Below are 18,409 nucleotides of genomic sequence, written 5' to 3'. Positions count from 1 at the left end.
TCTAATTTCTTTTTTTTTTTTTCCTAAATTTATAGAGTAGTTCTGTGAAGCTGCACGGCCCGAATGTGGCTTGCATGGACGTCGGCGGGGCTCAAAACCCCCAACGTCATGACGTACGCAAGTGCAACCTGCCAAAACCAACATCCCGATAAAAGGACTTGGTACCTTAAATCCCTCGATACAAGAACGACAGTATTCTTCCTCAAGCTCGAGATATCACCACCTCGGATTTCTATTCTGCCATTTCCAGGTCGCCAACTTTTCTATACATCCATATCACGAGGTCGCTAGTTCGGCGACAGCTTCAGCATCCTGCTTGCAAGCATCCCGGCCTCGCCAGCCCCGGTCTACCACCGCCTTTGAATTCCCTTCAGCATCAACCACTGGCACCGTAGCATTCTTTATCGCTTTTGAGGTTGTAGAAAGAAAGGAAAAAGTCATGGACGACTTTTCGCCTTCGTCATGGAGGAATGTCGAGGCCACCAGCAGTTCCCAGCCGCCCTATGACCCGGAGCCGCAAGCCGGCCCTAACGCCGACAAGCTCGATACAGCAGATGCGCGCTTTGGAAGGCTGGAGTGCACGGTCACGGATCCCCAGAAGGAGAACGATGGTACTAAGGATGCATTCATGTCCTACTTGGTGACGACGGACGTATGCCACTCTTACTTCGCTGCCGTTGAAAGTATGCTGTCTGTTGGAATACTAACAACTTGTCGCAATCGATAGACCGACTTTCCTACTTTCCAGAAACGACATGTTGGTGTGCGCCGGCGATTCACAGACTTTGTATTCTTGTACAAGTCGCTTCATCAAGAACACGCGAACTGTGCGGTCCCGCCGCTGCCCGATAAGCAGCGAATGGGTATGTCGCATAATTCGGAATACATGTATTATCAGGTCGAGACTGACAAATCTACAGAGTACGTCCGAGGCGACCGGTTTGGCTACGACTTCACGAACCGCCGTGCCGCCTCTCTCAACCGTTTCCTCAAACGCTTAACCCTCCATCCGGTACTCCGAAAAACCCCTCTCTTGACAGTATTCCTCGAATCGCCGGACTGGAATGCACATATGCGCAATCGTTCATCCCGCCTTTCCAACGCTTCGGATAACGGAGTATTCGACGGTCTCACGGATACATTCTTAAACGCGTTTGCCAAAGTCCACAAGCCCGACAGAAGATTCATCGAAGTCCGCGAACGCTCTGACAAACTCACCGAAGATCTTACGCACGTCTCTGGAGTTTTTGCGAGAGTTGTAAGACGAGAGGGTGATCTCGAGTTGGACTATGCGGATTTGGCGACACAGTTTCATAAAATCGAAGATCTGGAGCCTAATTTAAGGGCATACATCAAGATATTTGCTACCGCGGTGGAAGAGACGGCAGGCGGGGTGAGAGATTTGAAAGAACATTCCGAGCAGCACTATTTAACATCACTGAAGGATATGGACGCATACATTGCAGCATTAAAGTCATTACTAAAACTTAGAGAACAGAAACAGTTAGACTACGAAGCATTAACAGACTACCTCGCCAAAGCATCTTGTGATCGTGATCAGCTAGCTTCTCAGCCACCGAACTCGACAGGAATGGGAGCATCTGGTTTCTTTAGGAGTAAAGTGGAGGATATGAGAGGAGTTGATCACGAACAGTCGAGACGGGAGAGGATTAGGAAACTCGAACTGAGAATCGACGAGCTGACGAGGGAGGCCGAGGATGCCAGGAAGCAGACTGAGGCTTTCGATGAAAGCGTGGTTAGGGAGATTGATGACTTTGAGAGGATCAAGGCGATTGAATTTAAGGATACGTTGGGGGATTTGGCAACAGCGAATATTGAGTTTTATCGGAGCCAGATAGCTGTGTGGGAGAAAATGTTGAAGGACTCGGAGGGTTGATAGCATATAAGTAAGTGGTAACTATCGGCGGCTGGAATGGTGAAATAATGGAAGAGGACCGCTTCGAGGGACTTTAGTATCGGTTTCTAATCGATACTCGGGTTCATCATATTAACGTTAACCCAACCTTGTACGTAAGCTTTGCATCGAGGACTATTTATTGACCACGATGGAGTTTACGATCCAGACTATTTAATTAAATTAAATAGGATTTATAATGCAATGCATATTCTAACGCATACCGAATCGATAGTATACATGATGCGGCCCAACCCTGAAGATTTGAGACCGTAAGCTAGCACAATTGCATAAGTATATGCACCTTGCTAGTAACATTACGACATTCACTTAGTACCTGCATATCGTCTAGAACTTCTCGGAAGATCTAAACATTTTTTCAATAAAACATCTTCCTTTCAACCAGAAACTGTTGATAGAGATATAGAAGGAGGCCTTGAAGTTGGTGGTGTGCGAGTGGCGGCAGCGACAACACACATTTTACCACACTCGGCCAGCTGGCTCTGCAGGGCCAGTCTCACAACCACCAAGACGACATCTCATCCTTCTTCATTCTTGCACCGACCATTCTCATCTCTACAATATTTTTTTTCTATCAATCCCCATCAGCAACTGCTCATTTCCATTCGTCATTATCTCTCCATTCCGAGAGCTTTTCATTCTCTTCTTCTTCCTACCCCACATCGACCTTCTGCCTTCTTCGAGCTAGCTAGTTAGCTAGGTAGCTAGCTGTATAGCTGACAAGCTTCAAGAAAGAAAAAAAGGCAGCAGCAACAGCAGCAACCATGGCATCTACGACTATCTCATACCCCATCGACAAGTACTCCTTCTGTGAGGTTCCTATGTCACATCCCGATGCCAAACCTCATTGGAATCATCACCTAGCTCGGGATCATATCCACCTTGTTCTTCAGCATGAAGGACCTCTCGAACAACCTTCTGATCCTAGGTTTCCATGTATGACGAAGCTCGTATTGAAGGTCATCTGGAGAGCTGAGACTTTGGTATGCATATTCCATGGTTTTGTTCTTCGGTTCCTAGATGGATTTGATAATTGATGGAGCGGAATGATAGGAATCGATCAACATATCCGATGTCCTCAACCAGAAAAGTGGATACGTTGACTTTGCTAACATGATTTGCATGATTCGATTTCCATCTATGGCGTTGAAATACGTCAATCTGAAAAGTCACACTGTATGTTCCTACTCCGTTTGATCCACAGTGTAGCTATATCAGATGCTAAAGCAATAATATAGCTACGTCGGATGCAGGTCCGCTTCTGCAAGCAAGAGGACTACCAATCTGTCATCTCGAGTTTAGAGCGCATCGGATGCCCTGTCCAGCACCATAATGCAGAGACCGGACAGGCATCCCAGCAGCAGAAAAGCTTGAGACATCAATACGAACGACCGGATACCGCAACCTCCATGATGAGTGTTGGAAATCAGGTTCAATACTCAGGACCCGATGCATCAGTCTCTCGACTTGACACCGTGAGCCCTGTCGAACATCGAACGCCATTGTTTCCCCGAGGAGCCGGATTAAGATCTGTAGCCCCCCAACCCCATCGGCAGTACATGGGAGTTCAACAATCAATCGCAGAGTCTCACCACCAGACAGGGTTCCTCCCCGCTCAACCACCACCCCGTCAACTGATCCCTCGGCATCAAGACCCAATGAGATTCTCTGTTCAACCGGACATCGGGTCTAGCCCCCCACTTCGTCCCGTAAAACTAGCATCATCTCATTCCCGTCAATCGACTATCGACCTCTCAACTCCATTTCAACCCCACCGTCGACTTAGCTTCGCAGCACAGACAGAGCCATATGCCAGTCCCTTGACTTCTCACCACTTCGACCCTCACTTATCCACTCAGAGCCCCGCCAACCCTTTCGATACAGCTCATCACAATCATTTACGACGAGAGAGCGGTGGAAATAGTTCGTTCCCTTCCCGTGCACAAACTGATACATCGGTCCCCGTCTCTCGAGGTACACTTACCTCCGCCGGCACCCTTTTCGGACAAAGCAACAGTCAAGCACCGGAACAATTCCCAAAAGAGGTACCCCCACGATCTTCCCAAGCTTTCGACTTATCACCCCTTCGAGCCTCATTCCACGAAGATGAATTCGAAAGTCTCCCTCCACGCCGTCTTCTCCCGGACTTTGAAAAAATCAATAAAGTCCATGGTGATAAACCATTACCAAGCTCTTCAGGGAAGATATCTAGCATGTTTAAAGTTTCCAGGAACAGCGGAAGTAATACACCTACTCTGAAACGAAAGGAATCGGGTGAGGATTCAGATATCGAAAACACCGGAACCGGAAACGTGGGGAAAGCTGGTCCTGCTAAACGAACCAAACGAAATCCTACCGCCCCTGCTGTAGCTGCAGCTTCGGTGAAGAAGAAACCTGCTGCGGCAAAGGCCACCTCCAAGCCCAGAGGCTCGCAAAAGCCAGCTGGTTCGCAGAAGAACACCGCTGCCCCAAAGCCGAAGAAACCTGCGGCAAAATCAAAGAACACAACCCTCAAACTCGTAGCTTCGCAACCAAAACCAGCCACCCAGCTATCAACAACGGCATCCATCCCATCCACTCCACCGGGTAACACTCTACAAGAAACCCCACCTTCGAAGCTTAACTCGAACCCTCAACCATCACCGGCAGCTATCTCTCCCCCCGCTAAACCACGGAATAAACCCCAGGCCAAACAAACCAAACCAAGGCCGGTCAGCCGTGGCAAAGCTGCAATGCTAAAAGAACTCGACGGTGATGTTGACGAAAAGATGCTCGTCCAGATGGTCAATAGTGAAAAACATCTGGTTATGCTAGAGAAGCTTGAAGGCGTATGGGCTAGAACCGGTTTCAAGGCAAGAATCCAGGCAAGTGTATTATTGGGGGATGGAACCAATAAGATTGGTGGGAAGAAAGGTGAGGCTGCTGTTACCGTTACTGGTTGAGGAGGTAAGGTGAGAAATAGCTTGATTTGATGATATTTTTTTGAAGCGTTCGACATGGTGTCATATGAGCGTTCCGGGGCGTTTTTTTTAGGCGGTCTATTGTTATTACGACACATGATGGATACTTTGATGGCGGAAAGGCGTTATGGCGGTGCTTTCTTTCTTTCTTTCTTCTTTCCTTTGTTACATTGCATTGACGCATGATATCGGTCCTACCGAGACTTGACTCTCCTTTATGCGGCCTTGAAAAAGATCATTTGGCATTCGATCGTTAGCTTGGGATATACCGTCCCTACCTTCGATGCATCCCAGAATTCATTACCGAACAAAAATACCATAGATGGAATCAATTCTATCGCTCAATCACAAAACCAAACCTCAAACGTAGTACTTGCACCCAAATGCATATGATGCCTGGATAAATAAAAAAGGGAAAAGAAAACTCCAAAAGCCAACCGAATTGGGGGATATCATAAAAAAGCCTTTCCGCTCTACCGGTATACGGTTTACCCAAAAGTCACACAAAAATGAAAAATGCCCAAAAATGCCCAAAAATGCTGATATCGATATCAAAAGACGCTTGCCTTTTTTTTTTTTTTTTTCTCCCTCTCTTTTGGATCACCGCATCAGCGGAGGTCTATATTCTTTATTCCTCATGATCCTCGTTACCAGCCATTCTACAGATTCCCTAACGCCAGTCCTACAATGCCACGCTCATTAGCATCAATCCCACAAAGCCCTTAAACAGATAATATATATAATATATATATAAAAAGGTACTCACCCCGTCAGCGCACTAATCGGCAAAACCCTACTATCCCTAGCGCTCAGCCTCTCCGCGATCTTATTAAACACCTCTTTGATCTCCTCAACCTCCAAACTCTCCTCTCTATCCTGTTTATTCGCCAACATCAATATCGGAATCCCCTCCGTATCTTCCGCATCCGTTACGATTTCTAATACATCCCTACATTCTTCTATTCTCGCTTTGTCTGTCGAATCGACGACGAAGACTATGGCGTGGGAAGAGGTGTAGTATTGCGTCCACAGGTTTCGGAGGGATTCCTGGCCGCCGATGTCCCAGAGTTTTAGGTAGATCGGGGGGTGCGGGTGAGGGAGGGGGATCGTGGACATGTTTTGGCCGACGGTGGGGGGTTGGGCGCCTTGTTTTGGGGAAGGGGCGCCGGGGAGGTAGATTGATTTTATTTTTTCGAGGAGAGTCTAGATCAGTATTATTAGATTAGAGATGGTCGTCCGGAGCGGTAGAAGGTAGGGGGGGGTACCGTTTTTCCGGCATTGTCGAGACCGAGGAGGCTGATTTTTGGGAGCGGTTGTTAGCCAGGCCGAGGCAAGCTTCACGATGCGGTTTCCTTACAGTATCGAGTACTCTGCGAATTTAGAAGATATGGATGTTAGTAACGAATCTTGGACGTTGCGATGCTGGATTGGGTTACACGACATACCTTCCTTCGTCGTCGCATAGTAGTACAACCCCTTGAACAGGTGATACATTTTATCCCGTCAAGCTAGCTATCCAAGCCGAGGAGGATCTATAAAACCTCGAATTCCAGCGCCCATCTGGGAACGGGCAACAACAAACAACCCCTCTTCCCTTCTTTTCTCGGTCGCTCTCACCTCCTTCCTCGGAAGCCGATGCGGGGGGTGGAATCTGTCGACGGTGTCCTTTTTGGATAAAATAACGGTTAGTATGGGGGTTGTGGTCGGGTTGGGATTAACCAGTTCGATGAGGAAAGGAAGGGAACAGCTAAGCTGGTTGCAATGCGACAGGACAAGGTTGTTCTGGGCGTGGTGTTCGGTGTTTACGTGCTTAGCTTTTCGGCGTCAGCTGCCGGGTATATAAAGACCCCACGCTGGCAACTTCGTTCGTACCTCCTTCCTCTCGATATCATCAGTTAAAGTCAAATACTACTCGATTGATAAAGAGAACCATCTCTCGAATACCTCTCTAAAGAATCAAATTTTTTTTTAAAAAAAAAAAAACCGCAATGGGCGTCACCAAAGAAATCACCCGTCCGGGCCCCGCCGGCGCCCAAGTCCCCGCCAAAGGCGACACGATCATCATCCACTACCACGGTACCCTCGAAGACGGTAGCAAATTCGATTCCTCTGTCGAACGGGGAACTCCCTTCGAAACCCCCATCGGTGTCGGTCGAGTCATTAAGGGGTGGGACGAAGGTATTTTGGGTAGCAAGGAAAGTGGTATCGCCCCCATGAGGGTCGGGGAGAAGGCCAAGTTAACGATCACCCATGACTACGCCTATGGAGAGAGGGGGTTCCCACCGGTTATCCCACCGAAGGCGACTCTGATCTTTGAGGTCGAGTTGATTGGGATTAAGGGCAAGCAGGAGCTTTAAACAAGTATTGTCTTTTTTACTGGGGAGGAGGATTGGACAGGTTCCATGGATTGCGGGGTTGGTTTTCGTCTTCTTTTTTGAAAGATGAGGAAGTGGATCTTTCGCATGATTTTCTTTTTTTTTAATCACGAGGTAGCTACTTTAGTCAGAGGCTACGGTGAGGGGAGGACGGGATATCGAAATGCGGGTTTCGAATGTAAATACTCCAGGTTTTCGTGTATTATATAACTATCGCGAATTCGATCCAGATTCTCTCTATACGAAAGAAAAAAAAGTAAAGAAAGAAAGAAAGAAAGAAAGAAAGAAAGAAAGAAAGAAAGAAAGAAAGAAAGAAAGAAAGAAAGAAAGAAAGAAAGAAAGAAAGAAAGAAAGAAAGAAAGAAAGAAAAAATATGTACAGTGAAAGTTATAGATACCCAAAAATCAACTTTTGTCTCCATCAAACAAACTAATCCTTAACCACTCCGCTAGGGGTTCGCTGCAAAAACTTTGCAAGTTCCTCGATCTGCTTGAGCACACTCGCCTTGCAAGTACCACCGATAGACGACCTCAACTCCACGCTCCTTTCGAAATCAAACACCTCCAAAACATCCTCCTCGAACCTTTGATCGATACTTTGAAGAACTTCCAATCCAAGCTGATCGATACCGCTTAGTTTCCGCTCCTCGGCTTCCCGCACGCAGGCGCCGCTGATGTGGTGCGTTTCTCTGAACGGAACGCCCTTTCGGACGAGGTAGTCTGCTAGATCGGTGGCCAGCATGTCCATTGTGAGAGCGGCTTTCATCTTCTCGGGGTAGATGGTTAGGGTCGCTACCACTCCTGTTGCGATTTGGAGGGAATTTTGGACGGTGGTGACGCAATCGAATAGCGGTTCTTTGTCTTCCTGGAGGTCTTTGTTGTAGCTGCTCGGGAGGCCTTTGACGGTGTACAGAAAGCCGGCCATCTAAGTTTTCCGAATTAGTATCGGGATCTTAGTATACCGGGGGCTAGGAATATAAAATCACCTGTCCGAATACTCTTCCGCTCTTTCCCCTCAACAACTCCAAACTGTCGCTGTTCTTCTTCTGTGGCATCAAGCTGCTACCGGTGCTGTACGCATCCGCCAAAGTGACGAATCCAAACTCTGCGGTGGAATAAATGATCAAATCCTCGCTCCACCTGGAGACGTGATTCATCATCAAGGTCGCCCATTGTAGCGTTTCAACCACAAAGTCTCTGTCCGCGACTCCGATCAAGCTGTTCTGGATACATCCATCGAATCCCAACTCCTTTGCCAAAAACTCGCGGTCGAGGTTGAATGGGTTCCCGGCGAGGGCGCCACACCCCAACGGCGACTTGTTCACTCGTTTCTTCAACTCCCTTAGTCGTTCAAGATCCGATAAGAACATGAAGGCATGCGACATGAGCCAATGACTCCATCTGATCGGTTGCGCACGTTGAACGTGGGTATACCCCGGCAACAAAGCATCGATCTGTTCTTCGGCTCTTTCCACCGTCGCTCTCAAGAATTCGATCAGGTAACCCTCGATCTCATCCAACTCATCTCGTAACCAAAGTCTCATATCCGTGGCCACTTGATCGTTCCTTGACCTTCCGGTATGTAATTTACCGGCGATATGAGCACCGATGATCTCACCCAATCGTCTTTCGTTAGCCGTATGGATATCCTCGTCGATTTCAGGGTGGATGACGAAGGTGTCCGAAGCCCATTCCTGACGGACTTGTTCGAGACCTGAGATTATGGTGTCACGTTCTTCCGGAGTGAGGATTCCGGCTTTGCAGGTGGCTTTGGCGTATGCTTGGGAACCGAGGATGTCTTGGGCGTACATGCGTTTATCGTAGGAGAGGGATTCGTTGTACATTTGCATGAGGGGGTCGGTTTTGCCGGTGAAGCGGCCGCCCCAGAGTTTGAGCTTTGAGGGTTGGGATGTCATCTTGTTTTCTCTTCTCGGTTTTTATTACTATTACTCTTTGAGAAGTGTACTGTGGGGTGATGGTGATGTTAGGACACTCCGTACCGTGTGAGTCAGCGGAGGGGTTACGAACATACCGAATGAGGGGAATAATATATATTCTATCAAGCTATTCCAGCAACGTTGATGCCGATGATGTAAGAATAGATAGGTACCAGGTAGCTGGGCAGGAAGAGAAGAGAAGAAAGAAATAATATGGGGAGAGTGACTCTGTATGGCCGAAATTTTGCAAACTAATGACGATTGGGGGATGCCTTCGAGTTGAGGCGAGTCTATCCGTTATCGGTCCCGGAGCACGGAGTCTCCCCGGTATCATTATCGTGAGTCCCCGGTGTCTCCCGGGAAGCTCAAAACATCAGAGCTAGCTAGCTCCACCATAGCAACTGCAACTTCTCTCGACCTCTCTTGGTCCTTGGAAACATCATTACCACCCCATCTCCATTATGATAACCAGATAGCCATTCGCCCTCCACCGATTGCATCCTTCGCCTCCATCATTACCTAATCCTCCCAGAAATGTCCTCCCGCGACCCCACAAAACTCTCTCCAAACACCCCCTACAAACTCTCCTCCACAGGCAGCTCAGCAGCCGGCCACCACCGTTCCTCTCTCTCCGCCAACCCGACAGCCCCTCAATCCCGTTTCTCCGCCTCCAGCTTCTCCTCTCCGGGCTCCCTCCACCAAGTCGATGAACCTCTCATCTTCGAACTCGGTACCCGATTCTTCCGCGCAGGGTTCAGTAATGAATCCGCCCCACGGTGTAAAATCGGCATCACGCCCGAGATGTACGGAAGGGTTGGGTTGAAGGGACGTGGTGGGACGAGGATGAACAGACGGACCGGGGAGGCCGCGGGACCTAGGATACGGAATACGGGGAGTGAAGAGTGGGAGCTTTGGACGAATGATTTGAGGCTCAAGGACCTGGGTGTCGTTGAAGATTTGATGGAGAGGGTGTTGCGGGAAGCTTATAATAAGTACGCATCTTTCTTTTCTTCTTCTTTTATTTTTTCCTTGTCGGAGGAATTCTCCTATTGGTTTGTAAGATACTAACGACTGGAATGTGCGTGCGCGGCAGGTATCTACTAATCGAATCGAAATCCAAACGCCTTTTGATAATCCTACCCCCCGTATTCCCAATCGCCATCCAAAACACCCTCTCGCACCTCCTGTTCCTCCACTTCCAACCGCCGGCAATAACATACCTCTCCTCTCCCGTCCTGAGCTGTCTCGCCGCGGGTCTGCGATCGGCGCTAGTCGTCGATATCGGTTGGCAAGAAACTACGATAACCCCCGTTTACGAACTCAGACCTTTGACATCTTACATCAAATTCTCCAGCCGAGGGTCTAAGAGCCTGGTTGAGGTGTTCGGACAGTTGTTATGGAATACCATAAAACCGGCTGGGGATGAAGAGAGTTGGTGGAGGATATTTAATTGGGGTGAGGTTGAGGATTTACTGTCGAGGTTTGGATGGTGCAAGGGGTCCGGTGATGCAAGGGAGGACGCTAGGCAACGTGCGAGAATGGCGTTTGGGTTACCGGCCGACGATGAAGTGGAAGAGGAAGAGGAAGAAGTAGAAGAAGAAGGGGAAGGAATTGAAGTATATGAAGAGAAGGTTAGGAAGAAAAAGGGGAAGCCATCCCCGGCGGATATTAGAGCTCAGAAACGAAGGGATACGATATACGATGCCAAAGTTGAGGTGGAGTTTAAAACTCCACTGCTGGGGGAAAGGATTACGAAGATGAAGTTACCGTTCGAAGCTATGAGTGTGGTGGCGGAATATGCATTTTTCCTACCGAGTTGGACCAAAGTACAGAGCTTCGGGAGTAAAGAAGGAGGCGGAGGAGGAGAAGGAAGGAAAGGGTATATACCTATCCCGGAGGTGGATGAATTGATGGAAGGGTGTCAAGGAAGGGTGGAGTGTGAAGATGAATCGGAGTATACGCTGCCGTACCTTGTGTTTTTGGCATTGTTGCATTGTCCGGTTGATGTCAGGGCGACTTGCATCCCAAGGATCGTGATCACGGGAGGAGCAGCGGGTATGCCCGGTCTCAAATCCAGAATTTTGGGAGACCTGAGGGAGTTGGTGGAGGAAAGAGGTGGGTGGGAACTAGTCAAAACGAGGAATAAAAAGGGAGATGAACGACGAAAAGAACTTACGGAGAAGAGAGAGAAAGGAGAAGAACAGAAGGAGAAGGAAAGGAAGGAAAGGGAAATGCTGCAGAGCGAGAAGGACAATCTGAGGATCAAGTATGCGAAGTTTGGAGGGGTGGCGCCGGGGACGATCAGAGGGGTCGAGACGATGGGGGCTTGGGTCGGAGGGAGTATACTCAGCGGGGCGAGGATCAAGGGAACCGTGGAAGTGGAGAGGGAGAAGTTTATGAGCACGCATCGGGCGTAGAGCGCCGCGAGGGTGTAGTTTCTTTTATTGGCATTTGGCATATTTTATGTACCTATCTCCGAGCGTTTTTAGCGGGCTTATATTTATTACATTTCGATATCGCGGTATCGTATATTCCATAATCGGTGGGACCGAGGCTCGAAGCCGAAGATGTGTTGGCCGTGTCGTATATACGAATCCAATATCACCGAGCAACATTACCCTCACTCTTCTTCATACCCACCGCACCGCATCCAAAATGTCGTACAACCCGACCAAACGTTCCCGCGCAACGTTCGAAAAGGAAGATACATCGCCTTACGTGATCTACGGCACTCCGATCCCCAAACCCGACCCGAAATCCAAAGATCAAGATGCGAATCTCCCCGTGTGGAAACAAGAGGTTGTCGACGAACGCGGTCGGAAAAGGTTACACGGCGCGTTCATGGGTGGATTCAGTGCGGGGTATTTTAATACCGTCGGATCGAAAGAAGGTGTCTGTCCTCTCGTCCTCCCCTCTGGTTTATCTTGTTTTTATCTTTGGTCTATCGTGGGCATGAATTGACTGACACCTTTTAATGATTTTTAGGATGGACGCCGTCGACGTTTACTTCATCCCGTACGAACCGCGCAAATATCACAGCGTTGAAACCCGAAGATTTCATGGACGATGAAGACCGTGCCGAAGCCGAAGCCGAAGAGGAGAGACGGGTACAACGTGAAGCCGAAGCTGCTGCCGCCGTCGGTGAGGGTATCGGATCCACGGCCGAGGAATTAGCAGCCCGAGGGCTCGATAATACAGCGAAATTATTCGAAATGCTAGGAACTCCTACGAGAACTGTTGATGAATATCCGGTCGGGAAGAAGATGATGCAAAAACTCGGATGGAGGGAAGGAACGGGTGTTGGACCGAAGGTTAGGAGGAAAGTTAGGGATCAGGAAGGTGGTGATGACGAGGATTTCAAGACGTATTCGTTCTTGCCGGAGGACGTTAAAGTGCCGGAATATCCTGTCAAAACGGATGTGAAGGGGTTAGGGTATACCGGAGAATTGAAAACCGAGGGTGATGGAGAGGGAGGTGGGAAGAAGGGTTTGCAGAAACCTAAAGCGGTGGTTAGGAATCCGAACGTACGGTTGGGAATGGGAGTGGGGGTTTTCAACGATGACGGCGAGGACGATGAGGATATTTACGAAATCAAGCCAAAGTCAGCTTACAACAAGGTGCTCGGGGCGGATAAGAAGAAGAAGAAGGCTGCGGCCGCAGCAACAGTTGCCACCGGCGCGGGTGGAGCTACGGTCAAACCGGCACTCAAAGTGCCCGGGCGACATGTGTTCGTTTCGAAAAAGAACGTTTCGAAGATACGAAGGTGTCGAGATGGAACGCTGCCGTTGCCTGGGTTTATTCTCCACGATGAACCGTTTTGGGATCGGTCAGCGAAGGATTTCCCACTGCTCGAGGTACTTGAGGGTTGGATTCCTAAGCGATTACTAGCGGATCCCGCAAAATATGCTGCTGCTGCTGCTGCTGCGAAAGCAGAAACTAGCAGCGGTGCGCCTTTGGATATCAAGGCGAGAGGTGTACTCCTGGGTGAAGAGCAGCGACCTGGAAAATCCGTATTCGACTTTTTAACACCCGCAGCACGAGAACGGATCGCTTCAGCTTCCGGGAAGAAGAATCTTCCGCAGGCGAAAGGGGAGCAAGTCGATACGGGTAAAGACTCGCTGCAGAAAGCGAAAGATGCAATACCGTACTTGGAGAAAGAGGTGGCGGAGAATGCGCTGAAGGGGTTTTTGCCATATGCGGATGCACCCGAGAAGAGGGTGAGGTATCGGGGTTTCTTGGAGATCAAGGCTGGGATACGGAGTGGCATGCCAGTGAGGGTATTACTTTCCCCATTACCGAGGTTGAAAAGGTGATTTTGAAGAAAAAAAATGCTAATATTTGTGCATCGGGATCGAATAGGATAAAGGCGTATCGCTCGAAGACTGGGGTCGAGAATTACATGAGTTTGCACATGCGGCGAGGATATTCAAGCCCGTCACAGGGTTGATGGCGAATAGGTTTACATCATCGAGTTCCATGGCTTCGCAACTACCTACCACGGGCGGCAGCAAGAGTTTGGGAACGGAGGAAGAAGTACTGATCACCAGACCTGCGGCAAAAGTTGAAGATCCGGCGCTTACGGCGGCAAAGATGGGAATGTATGGTGCTCTGACGAGAAGTGTGGTGCAGTTTTACCCGACGAGGTTACTGTGCAAGAGGTTTAATGTTGCACCGCCGGTGCATGTGGATCCTTCCGTAGGAGATGAAGGGGTTGGAGCTGGTGGGAAGGATGTGGAGCTGGTGGGGAAGAGGGAGATGGATCGGTTGATGATCGAGGCGAATACTAATCCCGATTGGAGGGGTATGAGGAGTGTGGGGTTTGAAAGTGCGGGGAGAGAAGGTGGTGATGATGCTGGGTATTTACATGCATATGGTGATAAAGGGGGAATGGAAGTTGATGAGCGGGTGGGAGGGGAAGAGGTCGATACGAATCACAATCCAGCGCTGGAAGCACCGAGGGCGGGGGATGAGGTGTTCAAAGCGATATTTGGAGACGACTCGGAAGATGAGGAATAGCGCTTCGACATCGATGCTTCGCACTCCGCACAGTCACGAAGATATCCCGGAAGGATTATATTACCTATGGGTTTGCGGGTGCAGATGAAAATGTTGGTATTTTACCAGGGTCGGGTCCGGTAGCCCAAACGGACTAGTCCAGTCCGCCACCATCACCGCGATCATCAGGGACTAGCGTTTGTCTTGAACTCAAACATTCACATGCTAAAACAAAAAAAAAAAAATACCAACCGTCGACAATAAAACGTCTACACGAGAGGACTGAGCGTGATAAACTTTGGGTACTATGGATCGATCGTGATACTGTTGTGATGCGATGCAATGCATCCCGGTTGCAAATTTTGCTGTATATTACCAACATTTTATGTATATTCGGCGACCCCACGCTCGGGCTGCGGGAATTTTCGAATACTCTGGAAGTCCGCAATGTGATTAGCGGCTGCACACGCTGCACGTTTTAAGCCATGGATCTGGATGCAAGGTTCTTTGCAGTGCAGCCGGGCAGCAGCTGCTCCTGTGCATAGATCTGGCAGACACAGATTCCTCGTTGTTTTTTTTTGGCCGGTCTTCGGAGGAACCCTCGACTCAGACTTTTTTTGGGCTTCAACTGACAGCTGTTGACCGCAACTGTAACTGCGCTACTTTTTTTTTTTTTTTCGTCCCATCCAAAGCACCCGCATTTGCATTTGCATCGCACATCCGAATTTACCGCCGTCAGTGAAAGCAGGCTAGCGAGCTGGAAGCTACGTATCGTTTCCGAGGAGTCAATCCTTCAGTAATTTGAATACGACCGGGAGGTGAGTGAAGTCAAATCGAGTGGATATACCCCGTAACGACACCATATCCTTATCCATACCCATACCCATACCCATATGGATCCATATACACACCCATATCCAGGTGATCATATCGTAGTATACTGACCGTCCGACGTATCTAGAGCGAGCGAGCGCTATTTATTTTATCCGTCTCCTAAAGCTAGGCAGGACGGGAAAGGACAAGAAGCAGGAGAAGAGCGATATTTATATATATCTATACAGCTGTCCTGCCGCCCTTCCACCCGGTCCGATTCGAATGTCTCAACCACAGCCCTTCTGCTGCTGCTGCTCCTTCTATTAAACAAGCAAGTTGGTCTCAACTGCACTTGTTCTCGCCCACGAACTCGATTCCCTATATCCGCCACCACCACACATGGAAAGCAGTCCACAAGTCTACCATTCGCTACTTCCCTTCTCAAGCTCTATCCCCCACCATAGCCTCGTCGCGGACGTTTCCCTACCTCTGGACATCATCCAGTACAAAGGACATCCCTTTTGGCCGAGATAGCACTCCACGCCGTTGCCCCGTTCTCACTCACCCCAAAGGCACACCACCCCGCAATCTCTCATCTATATATAGAGCCCTTCCCATCTCTTCTATACCGACGTTTAGACGTTGCACACCCAGATCACCTTCCCCAGGTTTTTTTTTCCCTTCCTCGAGACGATCTGCCTCTTTCAGCTCTAGAAGAAATTGCGCCATCGATATCTCTTACGTAATTGCAACTCTTCCCAAACCATGCCTCCATCTTCGCCAATCAACGGCTTCACCAACGGCGCGCAGCCCTCGCCTCCAAATTCTGTCAATGGAGACCACTCCCACATGTACAATTCTGTGGAATTCTTACGTAGCAATCAAGCCCCCGCGGGATGGATTATTCAGAAATTCGGCGGCACGAGCGTCGGCAAGTTCCCTGAGAAGATTGCTGAGGAAATCGTCAAGGTCTACGTGGCCCAGAACAAAGTTGCCATTGTGTGTTCTGCCAGAAGCACAGATACGAAAGCGGAAGGAACTACGAATCGGTGAGTTCCCATTCGCTTTTACCCCAGATTTCGGTTCTTTTTTTTTCGCTTTTGTCATTAGGTAAAGATTATGTATTTTTGCTAATTTGGTCATTTGTCATCTGACGGTAGACTTCTAAATGCTGCGGCCCAGGCCATGATTGCTGACTCAACCAAATATCTCGATGTCGTTGATCAGATCCGGGAAGATCATATCCGCGAAGCAAGGAAGCTGATCCAGAGTCCAGAACTGGCCGATGAGCTTTGCAACCATATCGAAGCCGAATGTGGCAAGCTTGCTAGCTTTCTTGGTGCAGCTCAGATTATTAATGAGATTTCTCCAAAGTCCAAGGATATCATCATCGGCGCGGGCGAGAAGCTCAGCTGCAGGCTCATGGCCACCTTGCTTAAGGACAGAGGGGTTGATGCCGAGTATGTCAACTTGGAAAACATCCTTCCGTCCGGTTATCCAATGAAGGGGGGTCTCTGCCAAACCTTCTATGATGATCTGGCAAAGCGTCTCGGTGAAAGGCTCCATCAGTGCGAAGACAGAGTTCCCGTCATCACCGGCTTTTTCGGCTACGTTCCTGGTAGTCTCTTGGACGTTATCGGTCGTGGGTACACGGACCTCTGTGCCGCCCTCGTCGCCGTCGGTATCGAGGCCGAGGAGCTTCAGGTCTGGAAGGAGGTCGATGGTATCTTCACCGCCGACCCGAGAAAGGTCCCTTCCGCCAAGCTACTTCCTACCATCACACCCGAAGAAGCTGCGGAACTTACGTACTATGGCTCCGAAGTCATCCATCCTTACACCATGGAGCAGGTTATCCGTGCGCGTATTCCCATCCGTATCAAGAATGTCGAAAACCCTACCGGACCCGGCACCGTTATCTTCCCGGATACCATGTCCACCAAGGGTCTGGACACTCCACCCCATCCACCTAAGCTCTTTCGCTCGGAATCTGCCCACAACTTCCTCCAACTCCGTCCCCGTCGTCCTACAGCCGTTACCATCAAGAACAAAATTGTCGTTCTTAACATCCACTCGAACCGCAAATCCCTCTCTCACGGTTTCTTCGCCAACATCTTCTCCACGCTCGACAAGTACCAACTTGTCGTCGACCTTATCTCTACTTCCGAGGTACACGTTTCCATGGCATTGCATGCCGAGGTACGTGAGGAGTCCATGCGCAATGCCATCGATGATCTGAGAAAGTACGGAACCGTCGATGTGATCCGCAACATGACCATCCTGAGTTTGGTCGGAAAGCATATGAGGAACATGGTCGGTATCGCCGGCAAGATGTTTACGACGCTCGCGGCTAGCGATGTGAATATCGAAATGATCAGCCAGGGTGCCAGTGAGATCAATATTTCGTGCGTGATTGATGAGAAGGATGCGGCGAAGGCTTTGAGGGTGATTCACGATAAGGTGTTGTTTGAGAATTAGAAGTACTTTTTCATTTCTTCTTCTTTTTTTTTTTTTTTTTTTTTTTTCACTTTTTTTTTCCTTTTAGACAATTTTTCATCTTGGGACGTTTAACGGCAGTGAAAAGGGCATTATTCAACACCGGCGTAGGTCGATGACTTAGACGAACTAAAAAACAGCACACATCCGATCGCGATTGAAGGCAGCGACTAAATGTCGAACAAGCGTCGAAAGGCATCTTGTTTGTTCTTCTTAGACTTCTTTTTCTTTCTTCCTCAGGGGATTCCTTTTGTACATACATTACTTTTTTCTTCTTTTTTTATTATTATTATCACTTCCTCTGTTCATGTTTGATAACCAAAGTAGCTAGGTGGACCACCATGAATTCAACTTCATGAACGAGCATATCCTTTGAACTTCTTTCTATGCCCCTTGATCTTGTGTTAGTCGATGTGAATACCGCTGATATGATACGATTCGGTAAGATGTTTCTTCAGCTCCTGCGGACGACTTGCATATAATTCACTCGAGATTGTGATGGAGAGGCATTCCAGCCGTCCAGATGGCCGACGGGTGGTGGAGGTTGTGTAATTGAAATTTTCGAGGCTTTTGGTTTCATATCAAGGAGAAGAATGAATTGCCCGCAGGTAGAGGTGTTCCCTTTCGCTACGCTTTTTTATACTTTTTTTTTTTTTTTTTGAAGTCCTGAAGCTTCTGAAAAGTCAGCCCTCCAAAAAGGGAAATCCAACAGACGACATGTCCTTCGCGGTACCATTTCTCTCGGGGATATTAACCACCATCGTATCTTCGCGGATCATCGCACGGGAGGCGGGGAACGAATTCACACCCCCACCGGCGCATCGGCCTTTACAAAGGTAGCCCCGTGTGTACCGCCGGGGAGAGGATAAAATGGAGGACGGATCACGATGCTTTCGAGTCA

The 18,409-nt window shown here is 48.9% G+C and overlaps 8 protein-coding genes across 8 annotated transcripts; 6 read left to right on the top strand and 2 right to left on the bottom strand.

Annotated features, from left to right (window-relative positions):
- Positions 1-439: 439 nt before the first annotated feature.
- DFL_002760 (uncharacterized protein) lies at positions 440-1,897 on the top strand (the record flags this gene model as incomplete). The annotated part of the gene is made up of 3 exons (XM_067631594.1): positions 440-652; positions 728-863; positions 921-1,897. The coding sequence occupies 3 exons, from the start codon at positions 440-442 to the stop codon at positions 1,895-1,897; spliced, it is 1,326 nt and encodes a 441-aa protein (XP_067494124.1).
- An 803-nt stretch (positions 1,898-2,700) lies between these two features.
- DFL_002759 (uncharacterized protein) lies at positions 2,701-4,878 on the top strand (the record flags this gene model as incomplete). The annotated part of the gene is made up of 3 exons (XM_067631592.1): positions 2,701-2,919; positions 2,990-3,112; positions 3,175-4,878. The coding sequence occupies 3 exons, from the start codon at positions 2,701-2,703 to the stop codon at positions 4,876-4,878; spliced, it is 2,046 nt and encodes a 681-aa protein (XP_067494123.1).
- A 618-nt stretch (positions 4,879-5,496) lies between these two features.
- Positions 5,497-6,390, bottom strand: DFL_002758 (uncharacterized protein; the record flags this gene model as incomplete). The annotated part of the gene is made up of 5 exons (XM_067631591.1): positions 5,497-5,578; positions 5,663-6,099; positions 6,162-6,192; positions 6,254-6,266; positions 6,342-6,390. The coding sequence occupies 5 exons, from the start codon at positions 6,388-6,390 to the stop codon at positions 5,497-5,499; spliced, it is 612 nt and encodes a 203-aa protein (XP_067494122.1).
- A 494-nt stretch (positions 6,391-6,884) lies between these two features.
- Positions 6,885-7,253, top strand: DFL_002757 (uncharacterized protein; the record flags this gene model as incomplete). Its single annotated transcript, XM_067631590.1, has 1 exon — positions 6,885-7,253. The coding sequence occupies one exon, from the start codon at positions 6,885-6,887 to the stop codon at positions 7,251-7,253; it is 369 nt and encodes a 122-aa protein (XP_067494121.1).
- Positions 7,254-7,700: 447 nt separating this feature from the next.
- On the bottom strand, positions 7,701-9,186 carry DFL_002756 (uncharacterized protein; the record flags this gene model as incomplete). Its single annotated transcript, XM_067631589.1, has 2 exons — positions 7,701-8,195; positions 8,257-9,186. 2 exons carry the CDS (start codon positions 9,184-9,186, stop codon positions 7,701-7,703), a joined length of 1,425 nt encoding a protein of 474 aa, XP_067494120.1.
- A 555-nt stretch (positions 9,187-9,741) lies between these two features.
- On the top strand, positions 9,742-11,624 carry DFL_002755 (uncharacterized protein; the record flags this gene model as incomplete). The annotated part of the gene is made up of 2 exons (XM_067631588.1): positions 9,742-10,199; positions 10,301-11,624. The coding sequence occupies 2 exons, from the start codon at positions 9,742-9,744 to the stop codon at positions 11,622-11,624; spliced, it is 1,782 nt and encodes a 593-aa protein (XP_067494119.1).
- A 238-nt stretch (positions 11,625-11,862) lies between these two features.
- On the top strand, positions 11,863-14,223 carry DFL_002754 (uncharacterized protein; the record flags this gene model as incomplete). The annotated part of the gene is made up of 3 exons (XM_067631587.1): positions 11,863-12,097; positions 12,193-13,484; positions 13,567-14,223. The coding sequence occupies 3 exons, from the start codon at positions 11,863-11,865 to the stop codon at positions 14,221-14,223; spliced, it is 2,184 nt and encodes a 727-aa protein (XP_067494118.1).
- Positions 14,224-15,780: 1,557 nt separating this feature from the next.
- On the top strand, positions 15,781-17,490 carry DFL_002753 (uncharacterized protein; the record flags this gene model as incomplete). The annotated part of the gene is made up of 2 exons (XM_067631586.1): positions 15,781-16,064; positions 16,176-17,490. 2 exons carry the CDS (start codon positions 15,781-15,783, stop codon positions 17,488-17,490), a joined length of 1,599 nt encoding a protein of 532 aa, XP_067494117.1.
- Positions 17,491-18,409: the final 919 nt, after the last annotated feature.

The sequence above is a fragment of the Arthrobotrys flagrans genome (genome assembly GCF_004000055.1).
Source record: "Arthrobotrys flagrans strain CBS H-5679 chromosome Unknown unitig_3, whole genome shotgun sequence".
In the NCBI taxonomy this organism is placed as follows: domain Eukaryota; kingdom Fungi; phylum Ascomycota; class Orbiliomycetes; order Orbiliales; family Orbiliaceae; genus Arthrobotrys; species Arthrobotrys flagrans.
Note: the sequence above shows the minus strand (reverse complement) of the source record. Positions and strands in the feature narration are given on the sequence as shown.